Source organism: Anomalospiza imberbis, chromosome 2 (assembly GCF_031753505.1).
Source record: "Anomalospiza imberbis isolate Cuckoo-Finch-1a 21T00152 chromosome 2, ASM3175350v1, whole genome shotgun sequence".
Classification (NCBI taxonomy): Eukaryota; Metazoa; Chordata; class Aves; order Passeriformes; family Viduidae; genus Anomalospiza; species Anomalospiza imberbis.
Window position 1 is genome coordinate 78,595,274 of NC_089682.1, and position 14,789 is coordinate 78,610,062.

A 14,789-nucleotide genomic window follows, 5' to 3' on the forward strand; every position below is an offset into this window, starting at 1 on the left:
CTTTGCTCCGATGGGCCGGATTTTAGTCCGTGCACTAAATTTTAGTCCGCAGACTAAAAATAATCCGCGGATTATTTACTAAATTGATTCCCTCACTGAGAACTACCGAGACTTTAAACTCCTGCTGAGACATATGTGCAAGGGGCTTCACGGCTCACAAGTCCCACTGTCTGTCCATCCTCCCGCTCCTTCCCACCACAGAGCATCAGCCCAGCCTTGGCGTCGGTGCCCCGTGGCATGGAAGGGCTGGCATAGCCATTGCCGTGGGTGGCAGCTGCTCGTGTAGTTCTCGGTGGGTGAATTGGGCAGCTTTCCCGGGGGAACTTTGCTGAATGGGAAGAGCTAAAAGACCGTAGAGGGCTTTGCTTTTATTTCTTAGGCTGTTATTCAAAAGGGAGGCGGGAGGGAACAAATTGAGGAGAAAAAAATTTCTTAAGGGTGCGACGGGTATGAGGGGGAATAAACCCACAATAGAGAGAAATTTAGTCCATACCCGCACTCCTGAGGTGGTACGTCCAGTTCCTGAAGAATCCTAAAGAGATAATGCCAGCAAACAAAACCCAGTGGAGGGGGAAGTCAATCCAAAATGGAGAATAATCCGCGGCGGCCTGAGGTACTCGTAGTGCACACAAATTAAAAATATCCAAATTTAAAGTACAGATCTCGGATTTTTACTTCGTCTTCAGCACAAATTACAAATTGCTAGGGATTTGGGTTTTTTTGAGAAAAACCCAAAACCATCCAAAAGTTTACATTGTGTGTCTGGGACAGATTTAAAGTGGGATGCATCTTTGGAGAGAAACTAATCTGGCCACTTGGTTCTGTGGACATTTATATCCAGGACCAAGGATTGAAAATTCTTTATTATGGCAATTTCAATTACCCTTTTAGTTCAAGTTAGAGTTTTGATTTCAATTTTTTTTATTTTTTTAGTAAATGCACTGGCATTGGAACATAAATTTCATCTAGAAATGTTTCTATACTATGCCTCACCATTGCACAATCGATTTTTTGGCATACACTGTGGTGAAGTTGGACTTGCTGCTATGGAGACTGATGTTTAAAGTTTCTAATTGTATAAACATTTACTATGTCCCCCACACCGTGGATTTCTTATAATATTGGCTATATTTTTCCTTGCTGGACTATTCTCTTTTGGATTGACTCCCCCTGTTTGGATTATTTCACTGCATTATCATCTTTAGGACTCGTCAGGAACAGGACATTTCACCTCAGGAGTACGGGTATGTACTTAAATATTTTTTCAAATTACTAGGCCTAGCCTTGAAAAAAAAAGGAGAGAAATGCTAGAAGTGGAATAAATGAGTTCAAACTGCATCCTTGAGGCAGTAGCCAGGCAAATGTAACACAAGCTGATGAGATGAGATGGGCACAGACCTGTAACTAGCTTCATGTGTTAGTCACCACTTGTTGCAGGGGAAGGCTATGTGAGCCCTCCTAGTATATATATTTTTTTCCCTTCCTGGTTTGAAGCAGTTAGGGCAGACTTTGGGAACTGCCTACCCCAAATGACTAATTCCAGATCCAAAAGCAGGCTGAGCAGTTCATAACAGGGTTTAGGAAACATGTTAGGGTTTCAAGGACTTGAAAATGAAGGGTTTGAGTGGACAAGCAGGTACTCCTTTTACATATGTCAGATTTGTGACTGTCTGCCTACTAATTTTCTCAATCTAAGGGTTTGTCATCTTTGCCTTAAGGAAATAAAATTATTTTCTTTTTAGCTGTACTGAGGAGAAAAACACAGCTAAGAGTGAAGTACTAAAGTTTCCAGCTGTGATAAATCAAACTTGTTAAAATATTACTGTGAAGGTGCATGAGGGAGACCTCAGTAGTTTTACCTCTAGTTAAATACAGAACAACTTCACTTCTGTGGGTTTACCTCAAGACATGCACATTTGTGCTACTTACCGTGTGGAGGTGGGGGGAAGCCAGAAGGCTTTTTGTTTTTTAACTGGAGACAGTCTTAGATTTTGTTCTGGTCAGGCTGTGACTTGGGAGTAATAATTGCATCCTCTCTGTGCTGTGGTCACAAGCTCTGCAGGCAGCGGGCACAAAGCAGCTTCTGCTGCCTTTTCAGTAACACAGTGGTCAGTACAGGTTCTCTGCCAGCAGTGTTAAGCTAAAGCCTTTCTTTTTGTCATTATAGGCCTCATGTGAAAACTTTTGCAGTTTGTTTTGCAATAACTCGGTAGTAGGAATAAAGTCAAGTCTTCCTGTCCGTGGCTTCCTGACTCCACTAGTCAGGATTCCTTGCTACACAAGTTAGTTAGCACAGCATACACTGCAGCAAACCCTGTGCTGCTGGCCCTGCTGGGTACCAGGGGCAGGAAATTTCAGTCCCTGCAGAACTTGGCTTTTGTCTTTGATTCTCGTTCAAGAGAACATATATGCCTGGTTTAAAACCTTCTGAAGGAGTGCCTGTACAAGTTTTTTGTCTGTGATTAACTAGCATGTCATGCACTGATTTTTTTTTTTTCTTCTTTTTTTCTTTTTCTTTCTCTCCTTGGTGCTGTGTGGCTTGAGTTCACCTGCACTGGTGCAAAGACATTTTGCATTACCTCAATTTTTACCAAAAATGCTGGCAACAGAACTTAAAACTCACACCCACCCTATTCCATTTACCCCAGACTGCATTTTACCTGCAACATAGCAAGAGACAAATGCTTGAGGCGGCCATCCAGGTCATGTACATGATTAACTCCTAATTTGCTTATAATGGAATGAGAAAGGAGTATGGAGAGTGTGGTTAGCAGTGGGTAGAACGATTCTTAGAGGCTTAAAACAAAGCTGCAGTGTAGAACTGCTTTTTGTAATCACTCAAAGTGAAAATCTGTCAGACTAAAATAGTTGGTTTTCTTGACACAATTTTCAGCTGTCCTTATAAATACCAAATGTGCAGGAATTATCCCTATAAACTTACAGGAGTAGCTTGCCAGAATAAGGTCACAGAAGGAGTAACTTGCAAATTGGAGCTAGACATTTCCTGCACCCCACCTGTGCTTTCCTTGTTGTTCTCCAAAGCTGAACAGCAGCCTCCATAGCAACAGTCTGACCTGCCTGCCTGCAAAAGTCCATGTTAGTAAGACTTCCTTTACTAGCCAGAAAAACCCCAACCCAAAACCGTAGCGTGGCTGTATTATATTTTTTCATTCAGTGAATCCCGCTCATTTTGAACCTTCTTCCCCACCTTCACTCCATCCCATATGCATGGCTGGTAGCACCTGTGTGTGTTTGTCATGGTTTTTTGAATGAGTTTCCCCTTCATTCTCAAAGTTGTTTTTCTGAGTGCGCTCTCATGAAGTCTCTTGCTGGCATTGCACCTTCACTCTAGTGCAAGGCGTTGCAATTAACCCTTTCTCAACCCCAGGAATGGATTTTCCCACACTTACTGCAGGACTTTGATTAGCACAAACCGCAAGTTTGTTCCAGCTTGCTGGGCAATGAGAGGTTTAATTGCTCTGACTTGCTTCTGGTCAACAGAGAGACGAGACCTAGCCAGACAACGTGTTTCTCCTTGCTTGTTTTCTTGCTGTCCCCACAGGTCTTCCGGCCCCGCACTCCCCCCGAAGCAATTGCGCTATGTAGCCGCCTGCTGGAGTACACCCCCACGGCCCGCCTGACTCCCCTGGAGGCCTGCGCGCACTCTTTCTTCGATGAACTACGGGACCCAAACGTCAAGTTACCAAACGGGCGAGATAAACCTGCACTCTTCAATTTCACCACTCAAGGTAGCCTGAGAGCGTTGAAGGATCCCTTCTTTAGGAGGAAGCAGTGGGATAAATGTTGGCTGTAATGCAGATGTTACTCCCTTGGAAGTAAAAATCTCTGAGTGGTATTAAGTTTATTAAGTAATTGCATAACCAGGTGTCCTTTTCAAAAGGAGAGGAAAGGGTCGTGAAGTTACAGGATTTTCACAGTCTTGGTTCCTCCAGTTCGGTTTTGCTGAGGTACTGAGGGCGGTTGTTACTGGACTGCATCAGGAAGGATTACATGCTTATAGCATGTGTCTGCAGAGTATGAATATGAATAGGTCAGAGCCTGCAACTGGGCTGATGGCTTTGTGAGAAATATTACAGTCAGTGGATCATGCAGGTTAATTTGGAGATGGTCCTGCTTCTTCTTACCTGAAACACTGTAGCCAAGTAGTAATGCATGTTAGGTATGGCAGGGATGTTTGTAGTGTCGCTGCCCATTTTGGTCCTGGATGCAAGATAAATACAGATGCTTTACTGTCCAGATTTTATATGCTGTACAGTTCATCTGGCATTACATTGACTCAGTCATTTAGAAACTGTAAAAAATAATGGACAACTAACTTCCTTATTTGAAGCCAGGCTAGTATCAGATTTTAAAGCCATTCATCTGTTTTTTTCTACAGAAGTCAGAAATGTAAAACTGATACCCCCAGAATAGTTTTGCTTGCCAAGACAGAACATGTGAGAAGTATGGCATGCAAATATGCTTATAATTAATTTTGGAGCACTTTTTCTGTTGTTTTTCTTTAAGTGATTTGTTGCCAACTCTCACCCTTTGAGCAAGAATGTTCTGTTTGCATTTTCTGTTGAAAGTCTAAAAAACACCTTTTGGCCCATTTAGCATCAATGTCATTTTTCAGACTCTTTAGTGTATGCCGTGTCCTTCTGCCAAAATGTGAAACAGCTCTCTCCTTCCACTTGTAGAGCCTTTTTAGTTAAAAAAGAAAAGGCCATTTATGAAGCATAAACACATTAAAATGGTCAAGTAAATAGCTTGTGCTTCCAGGTCACTGTCCTCTGTGCTGATTTCTATATCTGTTGTTAGAAATTCAGTAGTTATGTTACAAGTGCTTCCTTGTACTCCTGGATTGCCTTTTGTTTTGCCCCTCTAAGGCCATCTTCAGTAGCTAAAATAGTTTTGATCCCAGTGTCTTAATACAGCTTCACCCCTGTTCTTTTTGAAAGTATTGATTAATTGTTTCATGATGACATTAAGATTGAACTTACCTACTACACAAAAACAAGGTTTTTTAAAAAGAGTTGCAAAGTCTAATAGTGAGTCAATTCAAAATGTTTTTCTTAGGGGAAAAACAGATACATGTATTGGGAGTGTGTCCCTGGTTCCCCTCAGATAGTGTAGAAAGCTGCTGGATAAGTTACCCTAATGCCCAAGCAAGTTTAAAGCTCCTCTTTTGCCATCCTAAAGAGCTCATGTACCCTCCCTCACAAAGCAACTCCTGAGAATGGTAAGAGAAAACAGTTCCTGTGGAGCAATTTCCTTAAGATGAAAAAAGGAAATTTCTGTCATCTACAGGTACCAGTTTTACCATCTATAAGGGAAGACAGGACACAAGCTGATCATTAATGCATTTCCAAACAAGCTTTGTTGCAGGTGACTAGTCAAACTCAAAAAAACCCCAAAGCAGAGTTATTTTTAAATTCCTCAATACATTGCACAGTGATTTGAAGAACTTTGTAGTTGATAAATGTACAGCAGTCCTGACTATGAACTCAAGATATACAAGAAGCTTTTGCTCCTTCAGTGACTGATGTTCAGTCCTTGTTCTCTGGTCTTTACTGTGCAAGGTTCCATCAAATTGGCTACTCCAGAGCAGAAATCCCAACTGGGAAACAGATCATTAGATGGATAATGAGTCATGTTGAGTCATCTGTGGTAATTTAAAAAGTAATGAAAGACAATTTTGTTTTAAACAGTATTTGTTTTCAACAGGCAATATTAAATTCTAGAAGTGTTTGATTTGGCTGTAGCCAGTTGCCTGAAACCCATGAAGTAGGAGGTGACTGCAGAGGGCTTGAAGGCAAAACTGTTAGAAATGACAAGATAAATCTGACCATTAAGGCATTGGACTGATTTTCAGAAAGAAATTAAACAGCATACCAAATCTGCTGATCTGGGCACTGATGCTGCTCAGATGGAGTCTAGAAAAAAAGCAGTGAGGGTATATGGAAGATCAAGATCATGGTCTTTGGCAGCCAGCTGTAGTTGTGGGGCATGTAGTGGATGGGTAGCCATGTAGTTGTGGGTGTTTATCTTAGAGATTAAATCTGTTAAAGTGACCATTGTCTTCTGGTCATTTGTAATGTCTTGCCTGAAAGTTTTTTCTTAATTTTTTTTTAATTAGCATTATATGCTAATTGGGTTTTGAAAAAGTTATTTTGGCTAAGGAAGTATCTCTGCCAGCCACAGAGCTGCAATTCACTTAGGCTTTTAGATCCGCAAGACAAAAAAACAATTTTTCTCTTAGAAGCCACATTTTCAAATAGTCTGTGAAATGACTGCTATTTCCTAAATCACTTTTAACATGCCAGCAATTGTGCTGCGTCACAAAACTTAATGTCACTCCATGCTGCCACTGAAGACTGTAAAATTCTTTCAGTGATTCAGCACTTAGGAATGGTTATCATGCTTCTCAAAGGTAAATTACTTTTCTATTGAAGGGGGAGTGTATTGGGATTTTTGTTTGTTTATGTTTTTAATGACCCTACCCTCTGACCCTTAATTTTTTTTTATTTAGAGAGATATATATGTGTGTATATAATGGAAAGTTTGTTATTGTGACCAAAAAAAAAAAAAACCCTGGTAGAAGAACAATTTTTCCAAGTAATTCCTGGAGTGTTGATATATCAAGTATAATAATACTGAAAAAGAACACTATCCTGTTTCCCAATACCAGGCATTTTCTTGTGTTTGGGGAATTAAGGTGATCTGGTCTTCTAGTAAAACTGGACATTTTCATTCCTGTTCCTACTTGGAGATCTTAAGTGGCTGCAAATGGTATGATTTGAAAGCCAAAGGTGTTCTCCCAGGTGATGTGGATGGGACTTCGGTCTCATAAATGAATTGTGATAGCTGCTCTGTTCACATCATTATGTTGAAAACTTTTGTCTGGATTGCCTTGACCACAATAGCTTCCTGCAGCTGTCCTGGTTGTACTAACCCAGCCCTGAGCTGCACATTTGGTTTCCATAACCAGGCTACCCTGTCCAAATACTGTGGGGGAAATCACTAAGGACAAAGATTCTCAGTATTTTGTGGACTGCAGATAATCACAGGTCAAGCTTTCTCCTCAGTATTGCCATGTCTCATTCTTAGAGATGGGATAGGTGCAAAAATAAATTATAGCAGAAATTCAAACAAGTTCTCAAGCAAAGCTGCTATTAAAATTCAACCAAAAGAGTCCACTTTACTTTGTTTATATCTCTTCTGAATTGGCCTGCTCCTCTTAAGTTCAAGACATTCAGAGTATGCTGAATTTAAGAAACATCATATCAAGAAAGATAATGTGAGGTTTGAGAAGGGAACAAGAACAGTCATCTAGTCTCTATGAAGGTTCCTTCAGGTAGCTTCAGAGAAATGGTTGCACTTGCATTAAGCACAACAAAAAGCCATTATTATTGCCACAATACAAAAGGAGGTGTTCTGACAACATTAGATGAAGAAGGAATGAGGAGAGGGTCGAAGTGCCCTTGCAAGGGTGGTGTTCTGTCTGGTCAACTAGTTTTTGGGCTACAGCAACACTGACAGTCTGTAGCTGCACCTCAAGGCACTGTGCAGCACCAGAAGGTAGCAAGTGTCATGGGGTTTCCTTGTTTTAGTTCTGATTTTGTTTGGATCACAGCCCCGTGTTGTTTCAAGTGATGAGCAGAAAATAATGCACGGGTGATAGAAACTTTCAAAAGAGCAATGTAAAGAGTAGGTTCCCAGTAATAACAGATTTGAGAAACAGATTTGGAAAAAAATACTAAGGGAGCAACATTTTCTAGCACAAAGCAGCTAATACCCAAGATAGTATTGAAGTATAGGTTTATAACTGGTGTTCCACTTTGACACGTAAGGATTCATGTTTCTTCAGTTTATTTTTCCATTTAAAATGGAGATTCACAAATTCTGCATAACATTATGAATACATGAATTCTGAATTATTCCCGCATGAATTGAGGATTTTGTATTTGTACAAGTGCTGTGAATACTGAGACTTTCTAAAAAGACTAGCTAGGTCTGCTTAGACCTGAATGGAGTATTACAAGATATATGGGTTGCAGGTAGTGTAGCAACCTGCTTGCATTCATAAGTGCCGAAACACCATCTCAAAATGTGTAGTAGAAAGAGGCTTGTAATCAGGGGAGTCTTCTGCCTCTTGCCCTCCCAGCAGTAATGAAACTTAATGTAACAGCAGAGAAAAAAATATCAGCAAGTGGACTGCTGCTCCCTTTAGGCCCTGACTTTAAAGCTAGCATTAAAAAATAGCAATAGCCTCTTAAAAATTAGCCCAAATAATTTGAGACTGTGTCCAAAAGCCCTTTACTGAACCTATGCCATGATTTGGCTGGGCTTCTGTACAGCCTGTGCTATCTGGAAGTCTTGCATAAAAGGCTGTCTATTCTCCTGTTCTCATTTCTCCTCCAGATGACCTCCTGGAGCTCCAAAAGTCATCAGTCTCTTTCCGTGAGGTGACTGTTGACATCCTTTTTACCGGATGTTGCTTTCTCAGGAGACAGCCAGTCGCTTCTGTTTCTGAAACAAACAGGACCTGTCTTGTCTCGGCTCAGTCCCACCTTCTGTGAGGCACTAGATTCTCTTGAAAGGGTGCCAGAAGATTGTCATTTGTTGGCAATGTGTTGCCCTTAATCCTCCCACAGTTGTGGCTGTAAGATGCTTATTTCTCATTCTGATACACACTGAAGCTATATTAGATTTGGAGCCTAAAAGACATGACTATTTTTTCCCTGGTTAATGTCTTCAGACAGAATGATTGCATCATTTTGTTGTCCATTTAAATTGCCCAGCTGACCAATTCCCTTTGCCTTTCCCTGTCCTTTTAAAGGATACGTTACCTCTTCTTGGCCTTGCTCAAGGAGACTGCTGTGAAAGATTGGTCTTGGGTTCCTGGGTCCTTGAGAAAAAATGATGCTTGAGTGAGCCAAAGAACTAATCCCTGAAGCTCTTGGAGCAACTGTTGCAGCTGCTTGCTTGCTGAACCAGTGCCCAAAGCAGCACCACTGTTATCAGCCTTCTCCCTGGGACTGATTGCAGGTGGGCTTGTGAAGAAGGGGATCCTTCTCCAGTGCTCAGAAGGAAACAGCATTATCAGGCCATTGACAAGGTACAGGCTTGGCTGGTTCTTTGCTCACTCCCAAGCCACTGTCTTTCTCTAGGAAATTACTCCTTTGCACCACTATCTGTAGTTTTGGCAGTCTTGCTCTGGGAGACTGCCTTGCTAAATATATCACTGTGGTTTCCTCTCACTGGTTGGCAAAGCAGAAAATGTAATGTGACCTTGGGCTGTAAGGGCATGTGTTTCACCTGAGGTGCCATTACAGGGGGAAACCCTAGGAGCTGATCCTGCATGTGGAGCACTTTGTGGATGATGAGCTAACTGTTTGTTCCACCTCCCCTCCAGAACTGTCAAGTAACCCATCTCTGGCTTCGATCCTCATCCCTGCTCATGCCCGGAACCAAGCAGCTGCTTCAACCCCTACAAATGCTACAGCGGCCTCAGGTGAGAACATGCAACTGCCTGCTTCCCACCCTCGCTCCCGCTGCCCAGGCACCTTCCCTTCGCTGAGGCCACAAGCCACCTCAGCCCACAAAGTGAATGGGGAGGAAGGGATTGTTTTAGTATCACCTGAACTTTGGTCTTGGTAGGTGGTCATTTGTGTGCTAGCTGTGGTCACCAGCCCAAATCTCAACCCAAGGCACTCAAACTTGCATTTGATTGCTTAATTTGTTAGTCCTTCTCACGACTAGTTTGCACCTAATTTCTGTGCTCTCAGCCATCCTGAAATTAACACTGAGTTGGTGAATGAGTTGTGATGCCTAGAAAGAAAAGAAACAGCTAGCTCAGAGCATGTGGCCTCTGTGTAGTGTGGATGGAGAGACAGGATTTTTCCCTAAGGGCATTGGCATCTAAAAGTCTAGTTAGGGAGTTCAGTCAGCGTGCTCACTGCCTCACCTTAGTAGTTGCAGTTGCTTCCTGCTGGGTTTCCTTGTGTCATCTTCAGGCACAAGGCAGATAATTTTGGGTTTTGGCCAGCACTGAGTGAATTTTTTGTTTGCCTCCTGCTCTCTCAGGTTTCTGTCAGAAACCTTTTAAAAGCTCACTGTTGGCCTTTAGCCACTCCATATTGTATTCTGTTTCCAGTGAATGTTTTAACACCTGGTAATACCAGTTGGGAGACTCCCAAAGAAACTCCCAGGTGCTGCAGGATGTGGCAGAGGTGATGTAGTACATGGAATTCTTCCTCTGAGTCAGCCCTGATTCAGCATACTAGAGGCTTTCTCGGGGCTTGGGCAACCGAAGGCAGGCTGCAAAACAGGTGTGCTTCCACATGTCCTGCATGCACATCAGCCCCAGCCCACAAGGGCTGTCAGCCCTTTTGCAGGGCAGGACACTTCCTTAGTGTAGGATAGCTGAAGAGGAGAAGGCCCGATTCAAAAGCTGCTCTTGAAATATACAGGAAAGCATTTGCTGGTTGATGTGCTGGACAGTTATTTGATGCACTTGGTCCAGCCAGTGATGAAGAGAGAATTTTCATACTCTGGGACAGATGCACCCAGGTTAGAAAGATGAGATTTCTCTCTGAAATTGTAGTAGCAGTAGATTAAAGACACAGCTTGTACCATTTATGTACTCTGAATTTAGGAGAAAGCAAAACTGTTATTTTCAAATTTACTGTGTTTGTTTCATACACTTGGCGGTATTTTGCAAATAGTCATGTTCTCTGTTTGCCTCTTATGTTGTTGAGCATCTGTTGCTCAACAAGTGAGAAAACAGATAAAGTAGTAAAAGTGATTAAAAAGTACAAAATACAAACATAGAAAATGATTTTAAGCCTTTCTGAAAAATATTGTTTCACCTAATATCCCTTTCATGCCTTTTAAAGAGTTCTCTCCACTAAGACACATGTCTTGAGGAATTAATGGGGTTAAGAAATCTGTTTTCACTCAGCACTTTTCAAGGTCTTGTACAGGGAGAAGATGCAGTAGTCCAAGTCCTAAATGCGAAGTATTAAAAAAAAAGAAACCAAAAAACACCAAAGCCAAAAAAACCCAACCCATCCCATATTATTGATGTCAATATTTTTAAAGCTTCTGTTTGCAAGCACTGCACTGATTTGGGATATGTCCTCCTATTTGTGGTTCAAAACCAAAAATAATATCCTTGCTGATTGGAAAGAAATTGTGAAATTAAGTTTAGTATTGCACAGCTTTGGATTTCTGCCGTTGGCCGTTTCTTACTGACGCAGGTTTCTCACAGCAGGTGGTGGGAATGTCATCAGAGTTATGATGTTTAGGATTAGGTCCTGTTGAGGTTATTTTAATCTGTTTTGCTTTGCATGCTGTTGCTACATTTAGCAAGAGATTTTCATACAAGGAGTCCCTTCTTTCTCTATACCCCCTGCATCTCCCAGAGCATTAAATGTTAAGTTCCTCAGTAACTGCTAAAGCAGTGTGGGAACAAGTCTCCCACCTAACCCAGGGCATCCTGATAGGCAGGAGACTTCTCTGCAAAATGTTTGGGTGAGTAAGCAGTACAGGTTCAGAAACTGCTTTTCTGAGTGGTAATGATGCAGCAAAATGTAGCTCTCAAAGCAGTAAAGGGAAGAGCAAATATGTAACTAATTCACATTATTCATGTGTAATTTGTGCCTCTCTCTAGCAAGCAGTGTTAAAAAACACATTTGTTGTCGATTTCCTCTTCTCTTGAGGCAAAGCTGTACTTGCTCTAGTAATGGAACCTGGCTTAGCAGTGGGAGTATGTAGCCTTGCTGCTCTGACATTAGTAAATTCTCCTAAACATTTATGATATTTATTGGCCCCTTCTTGAAATGATGTGCTGGCTTTCTGTGAATTATACTGCCATTGATGAAAAATGCCAGTGCAGTCATATTCCTGGGGATGGCTAGAGGAGGAAGAGGATGGTTTCACAACTGTGCAGCCACAGCATCTGAGAGGGGAGTGTGCAGACCAAGCTGAATGCAATGCATATCTGCTTGTGTGACTACATTTTTCTTCCTGGATCAGCCAGCAGTAGTAGCTACCTCTCTGTTAGTCAGCATTAAGATGGGAAGAGCATAATTGCCACCTGCAGGGAAGTTGTGCCAGCAGGGATTCTGGGGTCATCGTCTTGGGCATCCCGCTGTGTTGATCCCATGTAATCCCAAATGCAATGGTGTGCCTGAACTTTCAGCAACAAAACAGATTAGAGCTGGTGTTACCTGCCAGTGTGTCATAGTTGAAAAACACCACAGTGCTCCATGAAATAAGATTTAGTGCATTTGTGGTATTCACATTGAAGGAATTTTGAAAAACTTGAATTCCTTAACCAGGAGAAGATGGGCAAGCAATTCTCTCAGAGTTCTACAAGCTCAGAACAGTGATGAATCCATGACAAAAGTAGTAAAACTTGCACATTTTGCCAGGTTTGCTCAGAGTCTGGATTTCTAATCCATAGGCAGGCACAATATAAAAATCAGGTTATCCTCCTCCTTCCACTTGTCTCCTCAGCTGTCCTGTGAGGATTCCCAGGCTGGTGGTAGCTTTGTTTCTGTATCTTTGCAGATGAGCAGCACAGCCTGTCAGCATCACAAATGCACCCAGCTAATGCTGTCAGCAGTGCTAATGGGCTTTCTCAGTCTGAGCTGGCATCTCTGTTGCTCTCTGAACTGTAGCCCTGTCTTTCCATTTCAGAAGGTTTTTAAGGAGTGTCTAGTACCCTCCAAGAAAGCTGAGGCACTCCTTAGAGGGAAAAGCTGAATTGGAAGAAGTTCTCTATAATGATGAGAGAAGTTTTTGCCCTCTGTTTGAAAGAACTTTTGGAAGCAGCTAGCACTTAAGGCCTGATGACACTTCTTTGCCTGCACAGGCAGAGGTGTCAGGCAGTGGTCCAGGACAAAGAGGCTGCTCTGACCTTGAGCTGGGCACTTGTCTGTCCCGTGCCACAAAGCTGTGGGCCTAGATTTCCTTCTCTTAGGCCCAAATACAGATTTTTCATGGTGAGAAATGAATGCCCAGAGAACCTCATACTCCAGTTGTGTTCTTTTTCTGGTGCTTCAGCAAAGCGATGCTGGAATAAGCCCCTCTTTGTCCCTCAAACGTCCTGTTGAAGCAGAGTCAACACATCAGCTGAAATCTTAAAATACTGCATTTTCTTGCAGGCTGGGAGCCAGGGCAGCCTTAAGCTTGCTCTGCACTCTGTCCTAGCCTGGGGAGACTCCTGTATTCTGTATGTATATATTGCTGTGAAAAGCCCCAAGAAAATGTTCTTGGCCTGCATCACCTGATGTATTTTAACATGTGGCCTGTATATTTCTCAGGAACTTCCCTGTTAGAGTGATAACAGAAAAGGAGCATATGTTACGTGGAGTAGCTCTATTCCCCTCCTCTTTTTTTCCTTTATCTCTGTGTAGTAGCAATGTAATGATAACAATTTCAGCCTCTACTGTCTTCAGGAAATTGAGATCAAAAGCCATATTTCATTTCAGCAAATGAAATACGAGCACTTGTTGTACACATACAGAGAAATCCTCTGCCAACAGTATGGAATCCAGCTGGACTGCTTGCATCAGGCATTGCCAGCAGATGTTGCATTAACTGCAGTTTATCCATACTTGAAAATTAATCTAGAACAGGCATAGTGAGAGTTTAAAATGTAGAAACTCTTATCTGGCTAGCTGGGTTACTTCTGATTTCTGTGGTTATTTTTGGTCTGCATGCATGTGAGATTTGGTAATTGCTCCTTCAGGGAAATTCTCCACGTAGGAGGGCATCTCTCTCCTGCAAGGCCAGCTTCCCACATAAGACTGGTATTGTCATCATGCTGCCTTGGTGCTTTAATTGCATGAGCTTTTTTTTTTTTGTTGTTGTCATGGTGGTCATTCCTTTTTAAAGGAGGGGATGCAATTAATTTTGGGTGAGATGAAAGGGAATCAGAAACTCCCAGGGCAGTCATCTGGCATCCTCTGCCCACAGGACGATTTGTCTTTCTTCCCACACATTCTTTGCAGCATTTCCTTTTCAAATAGGCATCACCCTCTCTTCCCACTTGTCAGTTGTGTTTCTGGATGCTGCTGATTGTTTGATTTCCTATTTTTGTCGCTGTTGTCGATGTTACTTAATTTGTGACTCAGCAAGTGCTGCCCATTTCTAGCTGGCAAGTTGGCAGACTGGAGGGAAGGGATGCCATCCAGAGGGACCTTGGAAGGCTTGAGGGGGGCCTGTGCAAAGCTCACTGAGTTCAATGGGACAAGAGCAAAGTCCTGCCCCTGCGTCAGGGCACCCCAGGCACAAATACAGGCCGGGCAGACAATGGATTGACAGCAGCCCTGAGGAGGAGGATTTGGGAGTGTTGGTTGATGAGATTGGACATGAGTTGACAACATGCACTTCTAGCCCAGAAAGCCAAATGTGTCCTGGGCTGCATCAAAAGCAGCTTGGGCAGCAGGTCAGGAGAGGTGATTCTGCCCCTCGACTCTGGCCTGTGACACCCCATCTGAAGTGTTGTGCCCAGCTCTGTGGCCACCAGTGTAAGGATGTGAACCTGTTGGAGCAAGTCCAGAGGGAGGTGATTAAGATTATCAGGGCCTGGAGCACCTCTCCCTTGAGAGAGTTGTGACTGTTCAACCCAGAGAAGAGAAGGCTGTGGGGAAACCATATAGCAAACTTCCAGGACCTAAAGGGGGCTTACAAGAGAGCCAGAAAGGGACTTTTTTACGAGGGCATGAAGTATTAGGACAAGGGGAAATGGGTTCACACTGAAACAGGATAGGTTT

The 14,789-nt window shown here is 42.6% G+C and overlaps 1 protein-coding gene across 3 annotated transcripts in view; it reads left to right on the plus strand.

The window, feature by feature from the left end:
- The window catches only part of GSK3B (glycogen synthase kinase 3 beta), a 143,839-nt gene that overhangs the window by 125,209 nt on the left and 3,841 nt on the right, over positions 1 to 14,789 (plus strand). The window contains exons 9-12 of one of the 3 annotated variants that reach the window (XR_010996445.1): positions 1,206 to 1,244; positions 3,563 to 3,749; positions 8,843 to 9,121; positions 9,419 to 9,517. Coding sequence is in view for 2 of the 3 variants with exons in the window: in XM_068181957.1 (XP_068038058.1) it covers positions 1,206 to 1,244; positions 3,563 to 3,749; positions 9,419 to 9,517 (325 nt within the window). In the remaining variant the exon portion in view is untranslated. The remainder of the gene's footprint in view (positions 1 to 1,205; positions 1,245 to 3,562; positions 3,750 to 8,842; positions 9,122 to 9,418; positions 9,518 to 14,789) is intronic. The other 2 variants (XM_068181957.1, XM_068181958.1) reach the window with 2 other exon arrangements.